Source organism: Macaca thibetana, chromosome 6 (assembly GCF_024542745.1).
Source record: "Macaca thibetana thibetana isolate TM-01 chromosome 6, ASM2454274v1, whole genome shotgun sequence".
In the NCBI taxonomy this organism is placed as follows: Eukaryota; Metazoa; Chordata; class Mammalia; order Primates; family Cercopithecidae; genus Macaca; species Macaca thibetana.
In genome coordinates this window covers 53,781,072-53,808,184 of record NC_065583.1, presented here as the reverse complement: position 1 = coordinate 53,808,184, position 27,113 = coordinate 53,781,072, and the positions used below count along the sequence as shown (strand labels likewise).

Genomic DNA, 27,113 nt, shown 5'->3' with positions numbered 1-27,113 from the left:
ATGAGACAACTTGCCTTGCAACAACATTCAGAGTAATGCAAAAGAAATGTAGAGATAATCCATGCTTCAGAGAGTACCCTGGGAGTTGAGTTGCAGTGAATACAGACTTGTGTGTCCCTTTCCAGGGAGTCTTTCAGGATTGTTGCTGAACTGTAGAGAAAAAGCACAATAGCTGTCAGAATGAAAGGAGAAGCTAGTACAGGCGCTCTCCAAGGGAATTAGAGACTAAGGACTATCAAACTACCACTTTCCTCAAGAGGAATCTACAAACAGTCAAACAAAGACAGAGTCATTGCTAGGAATTTTTTGGTTGTGGCTTAGCATAGATCTGCCTTTGATCAGATTTTAACTTGAAATTCCTGCATATACCCCAGTTCCATGCACCCTGCCGCTTCTGTGGCGAACATTCAGGAGAGTCAGAACTCCCACTCTTTCTAGATAGCTGTAGCCGCCTAAGAGTTAAGTTTCAAGGACCATATATAAATCACAATACAAGTTTCAAATTCAGCTGTACAAATAAAGTGCAATCTTGAAACCCAGTGAAGATGAGTGTTGAGATCTTTGCACTAGAAATTTCACTATTTCTAGTATTTCTATATTCTCCGTTGTAACTCGGTGATTTCATCTCTTGTTCAGAAAGATCTTAGTTATAAACAATAAATAAAATCAATTTTTTCCTTCTTTCTCTATGCTAATTTATCATTTATGAGGAATGCTCCAGAAGCTGTTTTCATATTTAATAGATACTGGCGGAAAATAAATTATTTCTAAGTTGAATTTTTAAAACATCACTGTACTTACATACTCTTATAAAGAAAATATCTTTAGCTTTCAGTCTCTGAAGGAACAAAGTCAAAACTGCTTGAACAAGTATCCCGGCTGGAGGAAAAACTGGAGGCTGTGGACCACAAGGAAGCCAGTGGGGAACCATATGAAAAAATGGTTCTTGTGAAAAACCAGGTATGTTGTAGAACAACGTCATCTTTATTTTAATAGTTACCTAATTTTATATGAACTGATAATCCTGGAAAACTATTTCAGTCTGGATTAAAAGTTCATATTTTTAAGTTCACAATGGTAAATAACAATATTTGTATTTGCTAAAAGTAATTTTATTCCCTGATGAATATTGACATAAAATTTATTTTGGTAGTAGTAGTTTTAAAGTTTGTTTGATATGTATCCTTTTGAATAATATTAGCTGAATATTCTATTTATTTTATAAATGGTATTGACTGCACAAATTTCTCTTAGTTGTCAACGTTGGAGTGTTTCTTTCTGTGCAGTAAAACAAGAGGATCATAACATTTGGTATATGTTTCTTAATCAATTACTTTATAAGAAATGATTAATCTCTGAATATCTGAGTGTTAAAATATATATCATTATATAAATTTAGCTCTTGTTAAGTCCAAAGGGTTTGCATCTGCTCTTGGAATATATGAATACACTCTCATGTGAAGGCATATATATATATGTATATATATATGCAATATATATGATATACATATGATATATATATGATATAGGGGCATTTGCATTAACCATAGCATGTCAAGCTAACATTATCTTACTCAGGCATATCCTAGTTCTTAATATATTTGTGTGTTTTTATTTTGGGCTCTTTCATAAAATGGAAGAGAAATAGGAATGGTGGGATGATTTCTCCAATGACGATTTTCAAAACCTGTAGCTGAAATAATGCTGCCATTCACAAGATTTGAAAACTGATACACATTTATGTCTGCAATAGGTTGAGTATGTAAAAGAAAGAGTTACACACTTAGTTTCTAAACTTGTCTCCTTTTCAGTGCATCCAGAAATTGCAAGCTGAAGTAAAAGCTTCCCAGGAGCAACTTACAGCCCAGGTAAGTGTTTGCCTCCTTTTTTCATCCCTTTATTTACGTCATTGTTAGCTTGGAAATGAACAGAAACTGGAAAGAAGTTATAAATGAGTTTTGCCTGGTGCAAACCAAATCACAAGGCTAAAAATGAGTAGTTCTACTGAGTCTACACAGCTTCTTTTCATACCTAAAATTCTGATTTTTGTGGATGACAAAAATTCCAAACTGAGCTCTTATATATAATCAGATGGCCTAATCAGGTGTTATCATGAGAAGAGAACTGCAGGGCAGAAAGATGAAGAAGCCAGCCTAGTTGGGTGAGTAGGTGGAAGTGGAGAGATGTGGTAATTATTGACCCATCAGATAAAGGTCTAGAGAAGTGCTTCTTAAACTTTACTGTATGTAAGAATCACCTGATAGCTTCTTAAAACAAATTACTCAGATTCTGTTTCCTGCACGCCTAGGGTGGGGCCTGGGAATTTGCACTTTTGGATGATTCTAGATTCAGACAATGCTGATGCTGCCAGTCTTCAGGACACACGTTAAGTAACGTTGTTTTTTATACATACATATATATATTACATATATTTAATATATATTATAATATATATTATGTTTACGTATAAATATATATATTCACTCTGCCCCAGCCTTGTGATTTTAGGCAAGTGACTATATAAACCAATCAGAGTGCATAGTTGCCCATTTTCTCCTGCAAGTACTCACCTGAGACAGACTCCATGAATTTCTACGGCAAATTTCATTTACACACTAGCCTATGTTTGCTCAGAGAACATGTGAGCATCTCCTGCCACCATGCCCTGTGTGTCTGTGACCATAAATCTGTCACCCTGCCACTATTCCTTCCCAAGGATCTGAACAACAAATGCCTTAGACATCTCCTCAAAGACTTGATTGCCATCCTTTTGGACATCTTTTTCATCCACATCTTGGCTGCTATGGAATGATTTCTTGATTAAAGACGCTGACCAATCACGTTAATGACCAACCTTAACTACACCAGGTTCCTCAGATAGACCTGAGACCTATGAGGTTGCCCTCCAAAAGACTGCAAGATAATACATTCTGGTGACAATTCCTTTGGGGTTTGGAATGAACTGACTTGGGTAAAATATTGGTAATTGTCCCCATTTTTGGGCTGGAGAAGAGAAAAGCTAATCTGCTGTGGTAGTTAGCAGAGCTTGTAACTCTAAATTCAGAATCTTTTTGGGGCTTGTATGCTCAATTGTCCAATATTGAAAATGACTAAGGCTTGCATTTGTAGCACTGTGACATATTTAGACAGAAATATGTCTCATTAACCAGTATTTTGTTGCAGATGCCTTTCCCCTGGTCTCCCCCTGAGGGTGCCAGATAATGACTATTGTCAGAGGATGTTCCGTCATGACAATTTGATACCCACAGTCATTCACATGGAAGGGGCTTTTAGCTCAAGAGTTTATATGGAGGGCAAATGTATTCACTAAGCCTCAGATATTAGCTTCCAGCATCTCTTTGTGAAAAACAGATGAAAAAATCATAGTTCCTGGTGCCTTAGGGAAATTCCTATGGTGTCTCCTTTAATTGACTAGTTACTATCGTTGCTATTCCTGTACCATGCTGTTACTACTTGAGGCTTGTCTGAACTAGGATTGCTTCCCTGTATTAGGGCATTGATACCAATGACTGAGATTTCTCATATGTAATTGTCCAACATTCAGGTTTCAATATAGCAGTGTATTCATCAAGGTTTTGCTTCAATATGTCAAGAAAAACTTAAATGAAAACAGTATTAACAATAGTATTTATTGAAAGTGGATTATGTATTTTCTATGTGGAAGATATTTCACGTATCTATTTTAAGTCTCAACACAAGCCAACAAGGTAGTCATTAATTTTCAGAAAGAAAATGGAATCTTAAAAAGATTAGATCACTCGTCACACTCTGAAACCCATGATTTTGCTATTACAACTTGCTGTCTCTCCAAATTATATTCTCTATGTGCCATTTGAGGTATCAAATGGTGTTTATCAAGGCTCTATCTCCAACCTCCTTTTCTCTTTCTGTTCACTTTTGGTGATTCAGCAGTTCATAATGCTTCAACTCTCACTCCCATGCAAACAAACTGCCTTCTCCCACAGCAAGTTCCTTCTATCTTAAGCCTCCCCTGATTAGAGATCCGTAGTGTTTTAATGAGCATTTCTCAGAACATTGTCCCTGAAAAAAACATTCCATAGGATACTAAGAGGTATTCTGAAAAAAAAAATAATAATAAACAACAAAAGTTAGGAAAGAGTGTTGGAAGCAAAGTTAAATGGGTTTATTTCCTGCAAGAGTTATCCATGTACAAACAATCTCCAAGAACAGGCTGTTGTCGGTCATTTTTCCAGAAGAGTTTGATTATGAATGGTGATTTGTAACATCCAGGTTTAGAGATGGCTGGTATATGGCATCAGATTGAAGTACTCTAGTTCTTAAATACGACCTGAATATCTTGCTGACACCTCAGGCTAAGCATATACAAAGCCAAGTTTATCATCTTCTGTTATTATCTCTTAAATACGTTTCTCTATTCGTATCCCCCAGCCATGGTGGATAATATCACACTACTGGTTTTTTTTTCTAGATTCAAACTACAAAGCAGTTTTAAAATCCTACCTCTCTCTGCCTCTGTCCTACTTTGGTTAGTTGTCAGGCCCTGAGTATGTTTGTACAAGTTATCTCACTTTCATGTCTTCTATTCCATTATACTGCCACTTCTCTAGCTCTTTCTGATCGTCTTATATTTTAATTATTGTAACTGTCCCCAAATTGTTAACATTTGTGAGTGAATTCAGAGCCTCCCACAACCTCACTCCCCGTTGCAAAGTAGTCCACTTGCTCTGACGCCATCAAGCCCTATTGGCAGAGAAGAGAGAGGATAAAAATCTGTGTGTAGAGATTTGGAGTGGGTGCAGAAAACTAAACAGAGCAAAAGTATATCACTCACAGGGTGAATGTGATCTGCTGGAGGGGCAGAGAAGAGAAAGGGGATTAAAAAACCAGGGTGGTAGGAATGGAACACTGAAGATGGGGTGAGGGTTCTTCTGGAATAAGAGATGAGAGTTCTGAGGATGCTGAAGATTAGGAAATAATTTGAAGTATTAATAAGAGTTGCCTGGCAAAATATATACTCGAACCCCTTTAAGTGAGAGTCCCATGAAAAATCTGAAATTTCTGTTTGAGGTGTGCCTCCTTAATGTAACACCTGTGGGACTTGACCTCTATAATAGTCTCCTGGTTTCTGTACCTCCATCCTGAGTGAAGTTTCCAAAGCTAGTCCCTGCCCCTCATCTTCTCTTCTCCCTCACTCCCCTCTCTCTGCCTTACACTGAGCCTACTAGTAGAATGGAGCTGCTGTCTTTCTTTACACATCCAGTATTATTTGATGTTCTGTGATTTTTCTCACAATATACTCTTAAACTGGAATATCCTTCTCTCTTCTCTTCATTCAAGTAACTCTTTTCTGTCCTTGCAAGACTCAAGTTAGGCACCAACTTCTCCCTTAGTCCCCAGATTACTTTCTGTGGGTCCTCACAGCCTCCTTTAGATAAATCTATTTGAGCTGTTAAAATAAACATTTTAGGCAAATTAAATTTAACAGAGTTCATTTGAGCAAAGAATGATGCCTGAATTGGGTAGAAATCAGAACCAGAAGAGGTTGAGAGAGCTCCAACCAGCAGCATGGGTAGCAAGCTTTTATAGGCAAAACACAGAAGCAAAGTAAACACATTATCTGTTGGCTACCTAAGTTAGGTATTTGCCTTATTTGGGTGTGGTTGGATCGGTTGGGTGCCTGTGATTGGCTGAAGCTCAGCTGTTTGTGATTGGCTGAAACCCAACTATCTGTTACAAAAAATATACTCCTAAGTTAGGTTTCAGTTTGTTAAGTAGGAACTCAAAATAGGGAGAGAACCTCAGGCCAGTGGCCTCCCGCTGGTTTAACAGAGCTCAATATACTATACTTTGTTGACATTATCTGTTTGTATATCCATCCCCCCACTAGACTCCAGGGACATTGAAGGCAGCACTAAGAATGTGTCTCTGAATGCACTACACTAAGTACAGGGCTGGGTGCATTGTAGCTACTCAATACATTTTGCTGAATTGCATTGAATTTTACTCTGATCATGTCATTTCCTTCGTTCCAAAGCCTTGAGTGAGACAATGCTTGTCCATTATCCCAGAATAAAGTCTAACCTCCTGACCATGGTGTTTATCATGCTGACAGGGGGACCTGACCTCCTTTCCTGCCTCATCTCCATCTCCAACTGCGACCCCCAAGTGCACCCTGCATCCCTGCCCTAGCAGCTTTGCTTGTAGTTCCTTGCTACCCTGAATACCTGTTCCTGCCATTGATTTTGCCAGACTTTCCCCACTCTTTATCAAGACTTTTTTTTCCAGGAAGTTCTCCCTGTCTATCAATCCAGAAGTAATCTCTCCTTCTTTGGTGCATTCACAGCACCTCTCTGCGCCTCTTTACAGTCATTTTTCACACTATGCCCCACAAGAGAATAATCTGATGTGGCCTCTTTTTCAAGACTGCAGGTTCCTGAGGAAATACGTCTGTTTATCTTTATGACTCCCACAGTGTCTGGCTCAATGTCTTGTACAGATTTTATTGAAATGATTGTTAAAATGGCTAAAAAAAAATAAAATTATTTTGGCATCTGTGGGAGCATCCTTTATATATCAGGGAAAATCACTTTATGAAAAAGGATTGTATTCCGTGAAGATGTCAATATTACATCAGACATTAATTTAATGAGGCTGACACTTTCAAGATATAACATGCAAGTGACAAAAGGTAAGGATCTCTTAGAGGGGAAACAGAAGGGAAAAAATAGCAGAGAAAGAAAACACAGTTTCTGGAAATTTCTATTTCATGTGAAATAAAAAGAGTTTCTAAAGGAAACATGGTCTTAACATGAAAATTAACAACGTAGTATCTAGGCTTGCTTTTATTCAGAGTTCACTGCTCTAGAACTCAATAGTTGAATAATATTATTGTTTAATTAAATTGATAGCTATGAAATGGAGAGGAAATGAAAGCCTTAACATTTCAGAGTTATCATTTGCTAATACTTTGAAGATTAAAATCTCATCCCATTAAATTTACAGTGCCTAGTCACAACTTATACTTCTAAAGAAATTCTTAAGGGTTGCCCCTCCCAGTGCACATGTGGGCACCCAGCCTGAGCCACCACTGGGCTAAGCTGCCCTGGGCATCTTTATCACTCCCTCCGGTGATTACTTATCCGCTTAACGACCTACATGGGATAAAACAAATATTTGAAGTAAATGTTTATATTTACTTAAAGATATCTGTTCATCTTAGGGCAATTTGAGTTAGGAAGAGGGATCTTAATAAAAAAATTCCTTTTAAAATTAATACCTTCCAAATTATGGAATCCATATGTTGCGTATGTTTAGTATTGGCAGGTATAAGTATGCTCAGCCCCATCTCTTCACTTCTTCATTGATGACCTGAATATCTGCACTACTCCAGATGTCTGCCTCCCCTCTTTACCTCCATTTCAATGGCCATCCCATGTCTCAGTTTCCAGCCACCCACAAGACCTGACAAGGGCCAAAAGCTCTATAATATTCAATGGGCTTATTGCAAAATGGAAATCTGGGTAATTGGGTGGTAGGCACCCAAGTGTGATGTTATTCTCCATACCGTCCTGTATGTTTGATACATTTCATAATAAACTAAATAGTTAAAAACATCCAGATGAAGGAATCCTTCAAATGAATCATACAGCATGCTTGAAAGTGTAGGACAGATGAGTGAATTTTGGAAACCAGAAGATCCTGAACCACAGTCCCAAGGATCCACTGAGGCCTGAAAGCTCAGGGTGAAGAACTCAGGGCATGGGAGGCACCCAGGACAGGGGTCTCCCAAAATGCTGGTTTACCTTCCTTTCCTCCTCTAAAGAAGCTATAAACTGCCATTTTACTTTCTAAATTAAGAATCTACAAGAGCGGACTGCTCCCTCCTAGAATTCCAGGCCCTCTGCTAATTGACTTGTTCCTACCATAACAGAGGACATGGCCTGTTTCCTTGGGTTTGGTTCTGTTTTGTTTTGCTGCCTAAGCAGCCACTGACACACCTTTGGCAATAACACCCAGATATTCTTTACAATTGCATCTCTCCCTTTATGTGCAATCTTCCAGGGCCAGTCATTCAAAGAACTCCGTCAGCTACTAGCTGAGGAGTACACATGTGCCAACTGGACTCTTTCTCCAGGGACTCAGCACATTAAATTCAGGTGAGGAAAGAGAGAGAAAACAGATGGAGCTGGTACATTCTACCAGGGATGCCCAGGCATCATGGTGAAGTAGCTTATGCTGCTTGAACCAGAACTGTCCTAGATCCTCTTCATTTCTGAATCTGTTTCCTATTGATTTTAGGAGCTACCCACAAACCCTCCAGTAAATTCTCTTTTTCTGTAAGCTAGCCAGAATCAGAGTCAGTTGTTTATAACTGAGAACCCATCATTCTTCTTTTATCCCAGTGGTTCTCAAAATGTGGCTCCTGGACCAGAAACATTAGCATCACCAGGGACTTTGAAATGCAGATTTTGAGGACTAACCCCATTCTGCTAAAATCAGAAATTCTGGGAAAAGGATGCAGAGTTTTTAAAGTCCTGTAGGTGATTGTGATGGTGGCAAGATCTGAGTTGCACTGCACTGTCCAGTGAAGCCCCTAGCACTTCCAGCATAGACCCCTACTTTCTGACCAGGACATCGTCCCCGACCAGCATCTCACAGATGAAGCTGGCCTCACGGGCCTCATGCTCTTTGTGCTGAGATACTTCTCCAGCCTGGTTCCTAGTGCAGTGCCGGGGATTGAGACTTGGAGACATGCTGCAGCACACAATATGTGTCTGTTCAACTGATGAGTCAAATGAGAATGATCTTCCTGCCCTCCCTTTCCCAACCCCACACTTCTATGTGCTCTAGAAGCATCACTTCATTCCTGAGGCTTGTCATGACTAATTCTACTGTACAGTGACAGCAGTTAATCACACCTTAGAGTCACATAACAATATACAGCTTCCTAAATGCTCCCACCCACATCGTGTCATTCATATTTCACAATAATCCTATGTAGTAGATATCACTCCCCTTCCTCGATCAGAAGAAGAAAGTGAGAGTCAAAGACACAAAGAGCCCCGCTCACAGTAAATAGCTGGTATGTAGCACAGCAGACGTGCACGTAGATATTCTGACTGTAAAGCTCCTGTTTTTAAAGCTGAATTTCACTTCCAAGTCAGGAATTTTGCTGCATATATATGCCAATGCACTTTAGTGTTTAACTTTAGTGTTAAAAGATCATGTGGCAGACTCAGACCACATGGCAGAGTTAATAGTGGTTATAATAGAATTCTACCTGTGCCAATGAGGAATGGGGAAATTCCTTTCCTGTGGGCCATTCTCTTAGGGCCACATGTACATTAGTCTAAATGGAAAATTCCTCAGTGATTATTTATGAACAGAACCAGGTGGTACTGAATGATTGCACTGAGATCAATCTGGGGAATATTTTTGTTGCTTGTGTTCATTACATTAAAATGAGCCCCTCTCTGTATCCCACCTTCCTTGGTTAGATTATCTGCACTGGATGAGCATTTAGCCCTTCATTTTAACCCTTTATATGCTTACCCCATGGCCCATCTTTCCCATGCTGAATCTGGAAAGGTTGAATATCATAGAAGAATAGCAGAAGCTTTCAAATTCCATTAGTGGGTGTTGCTGCCAAGCTTCTCTGTGCGCTCAGAAGAGGAAGGGTTCTGAGCTCTCTTCACATCAGCAGGTTGATCCTAACCTAGATAGAATCAGCACTCTCTGAACTATGATCCACTGACAGATCCTGCCCAGTTAGACGTGGTTAAGAAGCTAATCTCTTACACATTGAGGCAATATTCAAAGTGACACTTTGGAGCCCCACCAGGATATTATCTTTTCCTTTCCCCATAAAATAGCCAATGCACAGTAAATTGCTCTAGAAGCCGCTAATTAGTCGTTGGGTTTACTAGTGAGGACACACGGAGGGGCAGGGACCTAAAGTTTGAGTTGGGTTCATTATATCACACAAGGGCCCTGGCTGGCACCCAGGAGGCTTATTTTCCCCTTTCTGATCAGATCTAAGTCCTGTTTCCTCATTTTCTATAGATGATGAATAAGTTGAAGCTTAACAACCACCTGTACCAATTCCTGCACCGCACCCCCCGCCCCGCCCCCGGCCACCCACCCAGCTACCCTCACATGTGCCTAGTCTTTGCTTAGCTATTTTATTAGACACAAGGGGTAGACCTTTTTTAAAAAATAAATACCTATTAGCTAACCATGCATTTCTTCAAACATGTATTTCAGTTTCTTACTTAATAAGTTTAGACTTCTCGCGTCAATATTCTATCAAAGGAATATACAGATTTTAGAGGTTCTCATATTCAAATACAGATCATCATTACAATCCCTATTTACTTGTTGAAAAATCAGATTAGAATAACGTAAGACAGTCTCAGCTTTTCCCTGCTCTACTCCTGAGCCACATTTATCTATATAAACCTTCAGCCATCGAGGCTCACTCAGAACTCACCCTTTACTATTACTGTAAGAATCTAATAGAAATCATATTTGGATTGTTCTTAAAAATTTAAATTATTCTAAGAAGACTGAGAGGCATACCTCTCCATTACAGAGAGCAGAAAGATGAGCTATTTATGTGAATCATGAGGGATTTTTAAAAGGCCTCTGGTCCTGCTGCCTAATCCCTGCCAAAGAGGAAAACAGCACTGGGAAGTGAAACACTGGGCTAGACCTCATCCCTGCTACCAGTTGTGGACCTGGCAAAGGTTACTCTATTTCTATTTCTCCTGTCAGAAGAAGCTGACATTACTTAGCCCCATAGGGTTTTCTGGAGGTTGTAAAGTGAGATAATTCACATGAAGTGGTTAGCAGAGTGCCCAGAACATAGTAAGTGTTCAATAAATCTATTAACAGGTTATTCTAAAATCGAGTTATCCCTTACAGTAACTGTCCCCCAGTTTATGAGATTATAGTTCATAATTCTATAAAATAAGGCACCTCATGTTAGTTGCCTATTTATTTTATAGACAATTAGAAAGTTAATTAATCAAAGACAAAAGTGCTTTCTGAAAAGAATCCTGCCACGTCCTGTCAGGTCAGTACTTTCTCAGCACATTCCTTTCCATGGTCAATGTCTTCTTAAAACTTTCCCAAAGCTATCTGCTTGTCATTTGTCTGTTTCTTTCTCTATCCCCCGTTAGATCATAAGCTTCTTGGGGGTAGAGTCTGGGTCTAGTTCACTATGCCTTCTGAGTAGTAGATTGTCAATTAGTATTTGTTCAGTCAATCAGTTGTTCGATCAATCCTTCAGTCAATCAATGGATGAGTGGATGAATAAATATGAGTCGTCCTTCAATTCAAGAAATATCAAGAAAATCATTTCCAAAAGATTTCTGTTCTACCCCTCACCCAGCTGGCCATTTCTACCAGAGAGCTCTGTGCTTCACTCCACTCCTGGGATGATCAGGAGTCAATATTTGAGCTCAATGCTTAGCTTTAAAAAGCTTAGGTGAAAAGATGCAGGACTATTTAAAATATAGTCCTTTTTTTTCCGATATATAACTTAAAATCCTTCCTGAATTAAGTGAGATCAGCAGAGAGCCACATTCCTAGACTTCACCAAGGTGCCCTAGAGCTACTTTATTGAATGGCAAGCAGGAGCGGGTAGTCTGATGTTCATGACTTACTGTGGGAGGATTTTATAAGAAACTGCCCTGTGAAGCTTATTACTGTTTACTGTCAGGTTATTATTGAGGATATTTATTATTCTATTAGGTAGTATGCCTTTCTGCACCAGTAATGTTGCTGCTTCCTCTGAGCACTGGACTTGATTTTATTTCATGGATGCGTTTTTGTTTTTATAAACGGTTATTTTGACCATCAGAAAGACTACAGCGAACTTTTGCCTTACCTCTAACAAGTGAGTATTTTACGTTCGGGCATGAATTGTGTGAACCTTCCCTCTTGCCCCATTTTACTTCTCTGCCCTTAAATTCTCTTTATCACATCTTTTGAGTTCTTATTTTAGTGGTTTCTCACTTAGTATATCTACCTTTTTATTCAAGATACATAAATCCTTTCTGAAATGTACAGTCTCAAAGGAAATCAATGAATCCTAAGGGAAGTAGTCAGATCCATATTGGCCCTGAGTGGTTCTTGCAAAGTCAGTTCCATGGACTGTGGATTCAGTTACATAAGTCTCACTTAAAACCCTCGGTGGTTGCCCATAGGTCTTCTGACACTCTCCCTCTACCCTCTACTGCTAGTTGACACTCAGCGATGGTGCTCATTTGAAGACTTGGAATTTACTAAGAATTCCTCTAGGTTCAGGCCTCCATCTCTTTGCAGAGTGAGTCTTTCCCTCTGCTTCATCCACTACTTACTTTCAACATCTGGCACTCATCTCCCCTAAAGGACAAGGCTTTCTTGACTTCTCAGTGAGAAGCCAACCTCTTCTTGCACATATTCTATGGATCTCTTTTTTCTTTATTCTATTCCATCAGTTGAGTTCCCCAGGTACTGGGACTTGACTTTATTCACATATAGTTCTTGACACACAGGAGGTGCTCAGTAAATGCCTTTTTCAGTGAATGAGAATGGAGTAAATGAGAGAATGTATAAATGCCATATACCTGGATTTAATGTTGATTTTTAAAAATGAGCAAAGCAACAACAGTTAAGTGTGTCTCTCTGTAGCAAATCATCCAAAAAAGATATTAAGAGATTTATGTATAATTTTATCTTATTTTCAAAAAGGAAGAAACAAAATCAAATAAAAATTTGCATCTCAATTGGATATAGTCTGTTACTTTATGAATGTTAAACTTTTGCTGTTCTATTGATACAATTTTATACGGCTGTTAAATATTAACTATAATGTTTAATTTAACCATATTTATTTATACTCTATTTAATTTCAAAAAGGATCTGAGATTGTTTATAAGAAGCAAATATGTGAAACAGCTGAATTTTTAAAAAGCACTTAAAGAGCCATAACTGAGAATACATATTTAAATAAAATAGAAGTATCAGGGAAAACAAACAGGATACACATGTGTGAGTTCTAACTTCCCATGCAATATAATTGAAACATAAATATTACTTTTATCTTTCTAAGAGCCAAAGGCAGATCAAAGAAAATGATCAAATAAATAATTAGTGTGTTGGGGGGATTCTACAGGATGCTACCATTTATTTCTACTGAGTTAACCCTAGAATGAGATTCTGTGTTGAATTTCATATAGGGAATATTGAAAGGCATAGTGGGGGAAAAACTCATGAACAATATCAGACCAGCAAATGTAATAATTGGTTTTATTTGGCTATTTCTATAATTTCCATCAAAAGAAGCCAAGGACATAACATGTAAATAGTTAAAGTAATCTTTCCTTATTGTAATTCTAGGCTAGCTAGTATTGCATATAGTTTTAATCCCCAGCTATTTATGATAATCCAGCTGGCAAAGTCAACTGCAGTCGAAGGCCAAGTAAGTAATGTAGAAGAGGGAAGATGGCCAGAATCAGCCATGTGGGTCCGGAGGGTTCCTGACTCACATAAAAAGGAGAATAAGGCCCAAGATCACTGATTTTTCAGACAATGAAAATCCAGATTTTTGGTGTGAAATCTTCTCATTTGTAAATGTTGTTAACTGATTTGAGTAAAATAGAGTGCTCTGTGTGGCAAACAAAATATATTTATTCGTAGCCTAAATATGAGCCTAACACTGGATTTTACATTCAGGCTGCTATTTTCTTACATCTGTTCTACAATTTGAAAGACGTTCTTCAAAAAAGGACAGGAATAAGTGGCGATTGATTGTAAGTGAGGGAGAATTAGGTTTTGTAGTGGTTGTTTCAGTCACTTTAAGTTTGCTAGTTACATAATGCTAGCTTTTGTAACAAATAGATCCCAGAATTTCAGTGCTTACCACAATAGAAGTTTATTTCTTTCTCATTCAAATAACAGTCCACTGTGGGACGTGCTGGTGGGCAGACTCTGCCCATTCATTGTTATTTAGAGTCATTCTGTGATAAAAACTGTTGGAGCCTCTGCTGTGCTCAACATGTAAGATCCAAGGTCATTTTGGGGTCATCTCTATCCCAATTGACCAAAAGAGAAGAGATTGTTGAGATGTGGGCTTGGAAAATTTCTAATTGGTCATACCTGGAAGTGGTGCATCGGTTAGAACTCAGTCATGAGACTACATTAATTACAAGGAATGCTAAAAAGGGTAGTCTATCTGTATACCCAGGAAGGAGAGGGGAACATGATTTTTGTTAAGCAGCCATCGGATTCCGCCACTTTTAAGTGATTAATTTTATCTTGGATCTCTCTTCACAATTTGATTCCAGGGTGAAGAACATTAGAAATTGGTTTATTATTACTATTATTATTATTAAGCCAAGTTAAACTGGAGATTAAAATTTATGCAATAAATACAAGACAATACAAAGATATGAAAGAGAACATACAGTCTTGCTCTATGATATTCCAGGGAAAAAAGTCACTTTTTTGTTGTTGTTTAATATAATCAAATCTGACTCAGGCTCCATGTGTCATTGTTAGCAGAAAGTTCAGTTTCAGTAATTTGGGAGGAAGGGTGGTCCTCTCTCCTTCCTGGGATTTGCAGAAGTACCCCAGTAACTTTACTTGCCAAAAGTTGGGGCCACTAACTTCTAGTCAGTTGTGACTTTCCTTCCCTCTGCTCCATGCCCACACCTATGGGCCCATTCAAAGCCTTGTGGCTCTTTTTGTTCACTGCTAAGCTTTAACAGAGGGTTTGTAGCAGCTCCTTGTCTATATACAACACTCAGCATCAGGCCTCTCTTCATATCACTGCCTATTTCAGGTCTTATTACCCAAAGAACCTGTATACAAGTGGAGTACACTCTCTGCTGTCTTAAGAACCCCCAATATTTAATCTGCTCTAAATTCTGAAGCAACTTCCTCCCCTTAGGTTTTTCTACTTCCTTTTCCTTTTCAAAGCACCAATCTCCATTCCCTCCCTTGTTGGGGCATTTTCAGGTTGTTTTATTAATGAGACCAGGTTTCCCAACCAAAGGCTTTCCAGATGCTCAAACTCTACCACAAAAGTTAATTTCCTCTCCTTGCATGGGAGTTGGGGGTAGTGCCAGTAATATAGTAGCAGCAATTCTTCTTTATGAAGAAGTTAATGTTTTTTGTCTGAACTTATTTGAAACTTAAGGGATTTTTTTAAGAGGGTTGTATACTTAGTAATGTTTAGATAGGAAGGTTTAAACAGAAATGCTTAGACAGAAATACGTGCTTAGATAGTTGAGTCAAAATTTGATATATTTTAATTTATTTTGTTCGCAAATGTGAAGAAATATTAAAATTATTAGGTAAAATAAAATCAAAGCTGTAAGCATTAGTTATTAGCACTGAAATGGACTTTGCCTATTCTTTCACCTGTTAGATATCATTTACTCCCCAGTGATAAGTTTATTATCATCAGATTTACCAGGTGGTAACATGCATAAGAGGAAATATGAGTACTTACACCAATAATCATGATACATGATAGAGTCATGGGCAAGGTCTGAAAAGAAAAGGGAGACTCGATAAATGCCTGTCTCTCCTCTCCCCAGCCTCTCCTCACACTATCTACCCCCTCCATACACACTGCTCCTTGCCCCAGTAAATTGGATAAGTTGACTAAATATTTAAGAAATTCTTGAGTATAAACTGCATGTGTAGAACATTTTCTCCTCTGAACATTCAAGACAGACTGCTTGGGTTTAGAGCCCAGCTCTACCAGTTACTAGCTGCGTGTCTGTGAGTAGATTGCTTGATCCCTCTGAGGCTTTATTTCCACAACTGCAAAATGGGAATACTAAATGTATCTAGCTCACAGATTTGTCATGAGGATTAAATGTGTTAATTTTTATAAAGTCCTTAGACGGTACCTACAACACAGTCAATCTTATGTAAGTGCTTGCTAAACAATAAAACAAAACAAAAAAATAAATAAATAAAACAACAAAACATTTCCACGTTTTGCTCAGTGGTAAGTTTTAACCACATTCTTTGTGAGAGAATGCTCTGAATATTCAGCAGCATGATTATCTGTAAAATGGAATAATGGTAGAACCTACCTCAACAGAATTATTGTGAGAATTAAATGAGATGACACTGGTGAAGAGCTGAAAGTGGTCCTGGGGTATAGCTAGCCCTCATTAATGTGGATGATGATTATCAGTGCATCAGTGCTGCTGCTATTTTTGCCTTGTCCTGACCCTCATTTGCTATATATGCTTTAACATTTATCCAACTGTTTAAAAGCATATATTTTTTTGGTACCAAATTCCATTTTATTGATTTTAACTCTTAATTATTTCACTGTCTTCAAAAAAATACATGTCCCTGTTGAGCCCAAGGAATTACTCACTCATTCGTTCTGGGCACGAGGAGAGCATGTAGGAGGGTTCTGTTTCTGCCAAAGGAGGAATTAGTATGGGGCGTTTCTGCTCACCTTCACTTGAGTGAGAACACAGTGGTTGCTTTAGGCAGAGGCCAATGCCATGGGGAATGGAAAATTACTGCCTACGACTTTTGCAACTGAAAAAGACAATCTTTGATGTTTCAAGGCAATTCTGACCACACTCTTTTTCCTCCAGCTTTGCTGCCCTAACCTTTACTTTCTCAGCTTCCTGGAGAATGTCCTCCTACCTGTTTATCTCTAACTCTTGCTTGAACCCATAACCAAATGCCCCAACTGGGAATTTTTATGACGCGTATTTCCTGTGCTCAGTGCTAAGTCAAGTGCAGCTGATTTTACCGGTTTCTTTGACATCCATTTTTGGATGCATGTTCCTGGAGATATTTGTGTCCCTTTAGAGTGGGAGCCCATGCAGAGCAGAGAAAGGCCTGATGGCACACACCTTTCCATGAGACCCTTTTGATGTTACTCTTCACCTTCCTGATTGTGGGGGCCAAGGATGGGACTTAAACTGTCCCTATTTTATTACTTTGTTCTTTTTCTGCTTTAGCCTTTCCACTCTCAAATTCTCTTGTCAGAAATTCCTCTAGAAGCACCCTCAAGCAAATTGAATGAAAAAACTCAGAATTTTTGAAAATTTAAACAAGTAAATTTTTGTATAGTTTCCTAAAAATCATTGAGGATATCAATCCCCTCTCTTGCAAAATAAAAAAAGGAAGTTGCTTCTAATTTTAAATTTTATTTAAGTAACTGCTTATGTGCAGATGTTTATCATTTGTAGTGTTTCAAATACAAATAATTCAATGTTTTGCCCAATCTCTTTGCCATTTGCTGAGGGCTGACACAAATCCCATTGGGAGACTACAGAGAGTAAAAAGGGACCTGGAAGAGTTTGCTTGAGACTTTATGACTGAAAAGTTTTGTCATAGTCTCAGAATCTGTAACAATAATTAGTGACCATATTTTAAAAAATGATTCAGACAGACTTGTTCAAGCAGGTGTGATTTCTGCAAGAAGGATAGCCAGGTCAGAGTCCACAAATGGTTTAAATATGAATCATCTTAAAAACAAAGAAAAACTAAAATAGTAACTCTACACCTCTTCAACTTTTTCCATTAAAAACTCATGACAATATTGTGTTTTAGGAACTAAGAAGGGCCTGAGTTTCTCATAGAAAGGATACCAGTAAATCACAAAATCCGAGAAGAGACAAAGGAATGCAAAATCAAAATAAATAGTTATTAATTATTCATTCTTCAACTATTTTACTGATCCTAACAAGCCAGTTTCTCATCTGTCAGGCTTAGTGGGTGCAGGGAGCCTTGGTTGTGAATTGCTATTGTCTCCCTCACAGAAGAACTGGTTTAGAGGAAGGATTGAGACGAAAAGCAAGAGGAGGTTTGGAGGATCAAACAGGGAAGCTGCTTCAGGAGTAGGGGAGAATGCAGAGGGCAGTAGGGCGGGAGTGGAAGCAGGAACAATGTGAATAGTGAGACTGGAAGTTCAGCAGAGGGAATAAGTGGAGATCAGAATAGGAGGCGTTATTCTTCTTTGTGGAATTGCTAATGAGAATACAACTAAATGTTTGCATTAAGCATTAAAAACAAGTTATGTCCAGTTTGAGCCCATAGGAATGTTTCCCCCTCAATGCTCTTCCAGGCACAAAACACACATTCTCCGGAGTGTGGAGCTCAGGAGGTAACCAAAGTAACCAAAAAGCTCTGCCGTGGTAACCCTTACAAGGCTACCATTTTGAGTTAAAGTCATCGTTGTGGATAAAAGCTTAACTGAATGGAAACGGAGGATTGAGATTGTAGCCTAAACAGTAGCATGTTTAATGCCCATAAATATCTAGTTTTTAGTTAATTGGAATAGTTAAAAGCTTAGTTGGGAAAAGACTCAGTAACATTTCGGGAGATCGTTCCATGACTTCTCCAAAATTGTGTTGCCTGAGGAATTTACTTTGCCTTTCAGCCCTGGATCTAAGAATAAGAATTTAGACTTTAGAATGACTTCCCAGCAAAGCAATCCTTGCTGGTCAGTTTCAAGTCTGACATGTTTGGAAATTTGTGCCAATGAAATTCTAGCTGTGCAGCTCCCACTGTTCTCCCATTCATGTCCTACGTACCTGTGTTGTCCTAAACATTGTTGACGGTAAACAGTTGTTTTCAACATCTTCAGTACAGCGAATTTTTAAAAATATATTTTAATTTGTTTTCACGGATGAGTTTTTGTTTATTTTTATTGTCAAGACAGTGTGTGTTGGGAAAAGTTCTAGCCTCAAAATATAATTCTTTGCACCTCTCATGAATAAATATTATGACAGAAGGATCTCTCTCTCTTAGCAATGACCATGTGTAGCTTTAAAAATGCTCAGTAGTAAGACTCTAGGCTGGTGTTTCTCTCTCTGAAACTGTAGGTTCAGGAGCATATTTTCAGATCTATGTGGTGTATTTATAGGCTGTGTGACCTGGGAGCTATTGTACACATCAACTTTACCATACTTTAGAAAGAGTCGATGGATATTTGTGCGCCATTTTCTGTTGACTCCCACTATCAGAGCAAACTAAATCTGAGGAAGATGGTGAAATGTCAGAACAGCAAGTAAAATCCTGCTTCTCTCTTGCTGGATTTCATTTAGAAGCAAGTGATCAAAGAGACTCAAAACCTGGAATCTTGAGGCTGGGTCTGTCCAGTGGCACATTTGGGGATGATAGCGGGTGGAGAAAATCAGGTTTTACATGGTTTCTATAAATTCACAGAGTTGCTGCATGGACTCTACCTTCAGCTTCACAGAAACAATCTTCTCTTAAGCCTTCCAGGTTGCCCACAAGAGTCTAAGGAGTTTCTTTAAAGAAAGATGTACCAGCCGGGCGCGGTGGCTCACGCCTGTAATCCCAGCACTTTGGGAGGCCAAGACGAGCGGGTCACGAGGTCAGGAGATCGAGACCATTCTGGCTAACACGGTGAAACCCCGTCTCTATTAAAAGTACAAAAAATTACCCAGGCGTGGTGGCAGGCATCTGTAGTCCCAGCTACTTGGGAGGCTGAGGCAGGAGAATGGCGTGAATCCGGGAGGCAGAGCTTGCAGTGAGCCGAGGTCGCACCACTGCACTCCAGCCTGGACGACAGAGCGAGATTCCGTCTCAAAACAATAAAAATAAAAATAAAAAACGAGAGATATACAAGAAAGAGAATTTGTCAAATTCAATGACTGACTATATTTGGGACCAGGTGTTATTAAATATACAGTATATATATATAGAAAGTACAAAAATCACAGATCCATATTTTGTCTCTAAAAGTTTTCATCCATCATTGGTTAGATAAAGCTATTAGACAATGTACTTTAAAGAAGGTGAGGTACATTAATATGTGTTAGAGAAAGGTGATGAGGTGGGGAGGGGATTATGATGGATTTGGCAAAGAAATCATGATTCGGAGTTAATGTTCTGGAGAGAGTGACTTCGAAATCAACATACTGCTGTGTGGATAAATATCTTATAATTAGCATTAAACATTACAAAGGGTTCAAATTGCATCAGTAAAGCTTTTTAAAGGGAATTTGCTCCATTGAGCCAAGAAAAGGGGGGATTTTCTGCAAACGAGGCAGACAGAGATTTGCTAGGACCCTAAAGCTAACAAGCAAATTTGGGATAAGCTTGTACTTAAAGTTTAGCTTTAGTGGGGCTTCTAAGGTAGAGTCCTGTGATATCAGTTATGTTCTTGTTTTACAGAAATACCAATTTAAGCAGAATAGGTATTAAGTGAAGGCCATGGCTAACTCTCACTCTCCAGGAGAGCCAGAGGACCAGACTTGGAAATGGAAGCTGAAACAATGGTCAAATCACACCACAGAACTTCCCCAGGTAGCCTCCCACTGCTGTATAGTTCTAGCTGGTACTTCTGGCTCTGGGCACTGGAAGCCTCCACTAGAACTTTTGCTTCTAAACAGGGTGTATCTGCTGTGAACAGAGAGTACATAGCAGCTATTCTTATCTGAATTCTGGCATAAATGTTTCAAGCCTGCACTGAGGATGCAAGGGAGTCTTCTGCTTTGAGAAAGTGAGGTCTCAAGGTGGGGAAATAACCAAGCTTAGGATATGTGTTCAAAGATGGTTGGCAGGCAAAAAGAATGGTATATTTCCATCACAGCCAGTAAGTTTGTGGTTCTCAGATAAAATAAAATCAAGGCAAGTTCAACCGTAGGCTGGAAAAATATTAGAGTTCTTAATGATTGACTTATTCCATGCTATTTGTTTCTTTAAACCTTGTCCTTCAGTATATCTGGATTTAAATTTGTCAAACAAAGGTGATAATGTGATATTATTAGTTATTCACACTGTCAACATTTTGTTTATGAATCATAATTGATTGGATGCTGTGACAGGCTTTCTTTTCCACCTTTTACCGGGTGCAATGTCACACCTGTTGGCAGTTGGTGGATCGCAGATACAGTGCCTTGGAGGAAATAGTGACACCCTAAAAAAGTGGTTCAAATTTAGTGAGTGTTAGATTCACCTGAAAGGCCTATTTAAAATACAGGTAGAAGAGTCTAAATATGACCCAGCAATTCTGTTCTTAGGTATATACTGCAGAGAATGGAAATATGTCCACACAAAAACTTGTACAAAAATGTTTGTGGCAGCATTATTTACAATAGCCAAAAACTAGTACAACTCAAATGTCCAGCAATTGATGAATGGATAAAAAAAATGTAATATATTCAACTAATGAAATATTATTTACCCATAAAAAAGGAATTCTGGTTCATACTACAACATGGACGAACATTGATAATACTGTGTTAAGTGAAAGAAGCCAAAAACAAAACTCCACATACTGTATGATTCAACTGATTGAAAATGTCCAGAATAGGTACTGGTTGCCATTGACCTGAGGGGGTGAGATGGATAACGAGTGAGCGAGTGACTGCGAATGGATATGAATTTATTTTTGTGTTTATGAAATGTTCTGGAATTAGATAGCAGATAGTAGTGATAGTTGCACAACTTTGTGAATATACTAATATTGCTGAATTGTATACTTTAAAAGGATGAATATTGTATCTCAATAAAAAAATAAAAATGAAAACAGATTCTTTAATTATTTCTCAAAGAATCTAAATGCATATCTAGGATGAAGGCTGGAAACATGTATTTTTATTTGGATGCAACTGATCTCTGAACCACACTTTTAGAAATATTGCATCTAGTCCTTACGTGTATAAACCTCCTAAGCTATGACATTGTAGAAGTATTCATACAAATCCACAATTCTTCAAAGTTCATGAACTTGCTTTAGAAAATATCCATAAAAATAGTACAAATTACTATCAGAAGAGTCTTCAGAATAAAGTATATGAAAAAAAACCCAGTATGGTGTTTTCCCAAATCACTGCTCTAAAATCAATGGGCTTAGTGATTTTTAATCAACTGGATATTTACAATTTTTTTGCTTATAACCTGCTTGCACTCTTGAATAAATTGCTACCTCTTAATGTCATGTGATAAGAGTCTAAAACACTTGAATTTGAACATATAAATCCATTAATTTAGCAAAATTTTAACATCAGACAGTCTTATGCATTGGGGTGACATACCAAAGACTGAGCCTCTAGGACTTTGCCATCTAATGCAGAGGTTCTCAACCTTGGCTACCATTGAAGTCAAGTGGAAAACATTTTTTTTAATGAATCCTGGGTTCTACTCCAAGACATCCAAAATTCTATTGATTTGGAGTGCAAACAAGACATTGGGACTTTTAACATTTCCTCAGGTCATTCTAATGTGCAACCAAAGTTTGTAATCACTGCTATCAGGAAGAGATTACATAGAGACCCCATATATCGGTCTTATAGCACATTATGACAAGTGGAATAATGGTGGCTGTCAAAAATTACTATGAGAATTCAGAGGAACCATCCTTAACCCCAGGTGGAGAAGCTCAGAGAAGTCTTCATGTAGGTCAGTGATACCTGAACTGAGTATTAAATTAAGGAGAGCAACTGTCCAGGGGAAGATGGGGCTGAGAGTGGGAGTGATCTAGGCAGAGGAAGTAGCCTGTACAAAGGCAAGGAGAGTTCAAAGAGACTGGATGTTAGCTAGGGGAAACTAGCTAACCCTAGGAAAATCCCAAAAGGCTTGTGATATATTTTATAGCTGGCTACAGCCATTGGAAGTTTCCTCAGAAACCAACTTGAGTTGGCAATGCTGGGACTTTCAGGTCATGACATCTTCTTGCTTTGTTTCATTCGAGGAAAAGCAACAATTCCTTAATACCCCACATAACAGACTCATAGAAAAAGAAAGCCTAGCAGTGCTGGGCTTTTCCTGTGAGATTATTAACTGTTCAAAGGGATCCTAGAGTTCGTTATTTGTAAGCTGTTTCATACGTGTCTACCTATATCCATTTCAATGTCACTTTTCCAGACGTTGCTGAAGCCCATGGTTCCAGATAAAGACCCTCTATTGTCCCTAAATTAAGCCACCATTGAAAACAGGGAGGGTACACACTAAGGCAAGCACTAGGAAGTGAGCTAACAATGACTTTCCCTCAAGAGATGCCTGTTTCTTTCTTATCCCCAAAAGAACTTCGGGGGTTGGGCTGTCACCACATAATGATGTCAACAGACTCTGCTCTAGGTTCCTGACCCTGTATTCTAACTCTCTCCCTAGTCAGAATGCCAAATACAGGCGGTTCTCAGGTAGGGTAAATAACCATGTTATTTCCACAAGAATATTTGAGATTGTAGGGAGGCTGCCCTTATCTGGCAGGGTAGAGTCAGTGATATGATAATATATGTTCTCTTTTTTGAGTCTGGGTGGTCACTTCCATCATGTGACTTTAAAGACCTAAAATGAAAGAAGCTTACAACTTAGCAAACATTTAATGCCACAGTGAAGGCTAGCATGGGAGCCAAGCCCTCTAATGGTTGTTTCTTTTCAGATGTCTTTACTTCTAAAATGAATTTATTGTATAGATTGCATCATAGATTCTGAAATCCTTTCATGAAGAAGTTTGCTCTTTCCTTAGACCGCCACCACAATCCCTACCAAACAATTTACAGTGAGATTCAACAGCAGGTCGAAGGTTAGGGAATCATCTTTGTCATACTTTAGGCAGAAGGAGGTTTAGACTCCTGCTCCTCTGTACAAATGAATAGTCCATGGTCTATAAGGTGCTTGCACTTGCACAGGCAGCGTTAGTTTCCATTCTCAGTGATATCTTTATCCTTGTTTGTTTTCACGAAGTATTTTAAAGCATGCGTGCACGCAGACTCTGTCACACATGTACATCTCTAATATTGAAACTTAACCTTAGTATTTCATCTTCATACTCTTACTGATTGTTTTATTTTAAAATGTTCTTATTTTGAGCAGATAATGCTGTGAATTTTGTGTGTGAGACTGAATGAAGATACTTTCCCTTAAAACTTTTTCTGTACATCTGTGACATTTCATTCTTATTACATTTCTAAATAGGTTATTCTTTAAAACAATTTTACTCAGCCTTTGCTCTGCAACCATAAAATATAGCCAATGAATATTTGGCCAGAAGGTCAATAATATAAAGGCATATAAATTTTAATATGTCAGCCGGGTGTGGTGGCTGACGCCTGTAATCCCAGCATTTTTGGAGGCCCAGGAGGGTGGATCACCTTGGGCCAGGAGTTCCAGATCAGCCTAACCAACATGGAGAAACCTAGCCTCTACTACAAATACAAAATTAACCGGGCATGGTGGCACATGCCTGTAATCCCAGCTACTTGGGAAGGCTGAGGCAGGAGAATCGCTTGAACCCATGATGCGGAGGTTGAGGTGAGCTGAAATCACACTACTGCACTCCCGCCTGGGCGACAGCGTGAGACTCCATCTCAAAAAATATATTTAATAAATAAATAAATAAACAAATTTTAAAATGTCTTCCTTCTTCCTACTTTCTCACTCCCTATGTTAACAACACATACTTTCTATACACTACAACATAGAAAAACACATATATGCACATTATTTCTTTTAAGTTGATTTTTTTATTTTTACAAAAATGTGATCTTCTATATGTATTACTTTTCAAATATATGTATCATCTGTTTCCTTTATTAGTTAGTCATAGACATATTTATCACATGACTTTAAATGATATAATCTTAAACTAGTGAAATGTCTACCAAGGATTAATTTAATCTAAATATATTTTAATATAAAAACATCTCATTAAGTTTGAGATCTTACTTTCCATCTTCCCATGCTCTCTGGTCTCCCTCTGGCTAGTCCTTTTCAAACATCCTTTTTTCCCTCCCATCCCTATAGTATCCAAATATTACATGTACACACACACATATACACACACTGGAAGCTCAGGCAAGCAGAGTTCATAGTAACATTGAGTGATGACTAAGGACTAGTGGTGCGCTGGTAAATGTTTAACAACTAGCTCTGGTGGAAGGGTGGCTGATTTATAGTTTTTGCCTATTTCTGTGGTTTAAATGCACCCTTTCGACATGGTCCTTTTTGAGCTACTGATGTTAGATCGACCAGTTCACAATTTCCTGAAATTTTAACAACTAGCTTTCACAAATCTAAAAGAACTGGCTTCAGGTTGCCACTGACAGAAGTTATGTTGTCAACAATAGAAGGTGCTATGATTTATACAAAGTATTCTGTGGTTGGTGGAGAAACTCATCTCGGGGACAGCCTCTTTTTCAGGAAATTCAAAAAGTCACCTCAGCCCTCTGCCTTGATCCAAAGTTGACAAGAGATTGGAGAATTCAACTTTCTAAGGATCCTATGAGTCCCTTTTAAATACTTTAGGGATCTTTAATGTAGCTCCCAATCTGGTATGGGGTAACTAGGCTTTTGTGGACTTTATGAGCTTATCTCCATTTTACTAAAGTTGAAGTTAAGAGTTTGCCCAGGCATCCTGCAGGAAGTCTTAAAGCCCAGCTCAGAAGCTACAGTCCCTGGCATCTGGAATTCAGAGTTATAGAAAAAGAGAGAACCTGGGAGATCAAGTACCTCCTCAGGTGGTCCTTAGACCCATTGATGTTTGAAGACCCTTTCCTAGTAGGTGACTATTTCTTCCATGGCAGAATAACTATAACTGCCATAAAGACCCTGAGTTAGAAGGTAGTACCCAGAAAGTGTGGAACAGAAGGGCTAACATAACATCCAGCCAACTATGAATCTTTCCATACAACTGAATTACGAAGTTAACTGTAAATATCTCACAAGCTCTATTGGCTCAAAAAGTTAAATCAAGGGACAATAACGGGAAGATTTAAATAAATTAAAATTTATACACAGGTTAGTAACTACTGAACTCTGGCATTTTCCTAGGCTACCTTTAATAGTTGTCTTTATGTTTTTGCCTAAGAAACAGGAACTTGCCACTGCAACTCCAGGGAGAGCATTCTGGGCTTGGTAGATTCCTGCCTTAGACACGTAATCAGAAAACACTGAGAACTGTTTGCCCTTCTCAGAGCGAAGGGCCTTTCACATTGTCCCTTCATAAACTGCTGAGGCTCAGGACTGTGGCTGCTTTTGGGCTGTGTCCTCTGAAGAAAACCTTTTCTATCTATCATCGCTTTTGGGATTCGATCTGCCCATGGGTCTTAGGAAACAGAGAAATTAGAAACAGTTAACAGCATTGCATAAAACCTCATTCATTCCTTTCTAAAATATTTACAGGATGCCTATGGTGGGACATAGCAGTAAGCAAAATAGACTAAATCTCTATCCTCAAGGAACTTATGTCCTAGTGGGGTAAAAAAAAAAAAAAGACAATAAGCAAATAAACTAGTAATTACAGGAAATATCACATGGTTGAAAGGCTAAAAAGAAAAACAGACTATGAAAAGGGGGAGGGGTTCTGGGAGAGGGTGTGCAGTTCTTTTCCACGTGGTCAGGAAGGCCTCACTGGTGAGTGCATGTCAGAGCAGGATGTGCAGGGAGTCAGGAAGAGAGCTCTAGGAGCAACTGTGGAAGGACGCTCCTTCAGAGGCTCCAGGAAGGACAAAGATCGTTCCTTTGGGGGACTTAGGAAAGATTTCAGGGCACAGGTTTCTGCAGGCTCTGATTTCCAAAGGATAGCAGATAAAATAGCCCTCAAGCATGAAGTGCTCTTGCTGCAGGGTTGGAGGCTCTGCCCAAGTCCCCAGACCTCTGAGGCCCAGTGAGTGACACCCAGCTTCAGGGGAAGACCATGTCTACCTTGTAGGCTGGATATCTTCTTGTGGTTTCAGGCCTTAAGACAAGGTTTCCAGGGAGAGAAAGAACCAGGGCCCTCTCAACGCTCCTCAAGAAGTGCCCCAAATCCGGAAAAACACCACATTACTCTGATGAAGATAACCCTGCCTATCAGCTCTGCATTGCAAAAGGGCAACCCAGGCAAAACGCTACCCCCGCAAAGCATCTCTCATGGGGTTTTGTTGATTTGTTCTTCTCCTCTGAGTACTTCCTGACAGCAATAGTGCAGCAACAGTAATCTCATTGTACAGGTGTCTCTCCCACACTTTGTATGGGTAAAGTCCGTCTTTTCAAATCTGTGGGCACAGGTAATGTTGACAGAGCCTGGAGCTGTTTACAACCACGCCTGTTTCCTCTACCATCTGCCCAGGTCTTGGAACAGAGAGAATCCCTCTGCTTTTGATTGTTGAGTTCCAGGTTGATCC

At 38.9% G+C, this 27,113-nt stretch overlaps 1 protein-coding gene across 1 annotated transcript in view; it reads left to right on the top strand.

The window, feature by feature from the left end:
• The window catches only part of CCDC192 (coiled-coil domain containing 192), a 248,717-nt gene that overhangs the window by 92,880 nt on the left and 128,724 nt on the right, over positions 1-27,113 (top strand). Inside the window, exons 4-5 of the mRNA XM_050795761.1 lie at positions 829-960; positions 1,812-1,868. Coding sequence (XP_050651718.1) covers positions 829-960; positions 1,812-1,868 — 189 coding nt within the window. The remainder of the gene's footprint in view (positions 1-828; positions 961-1,811; positions 1,869-27,113) is intronic.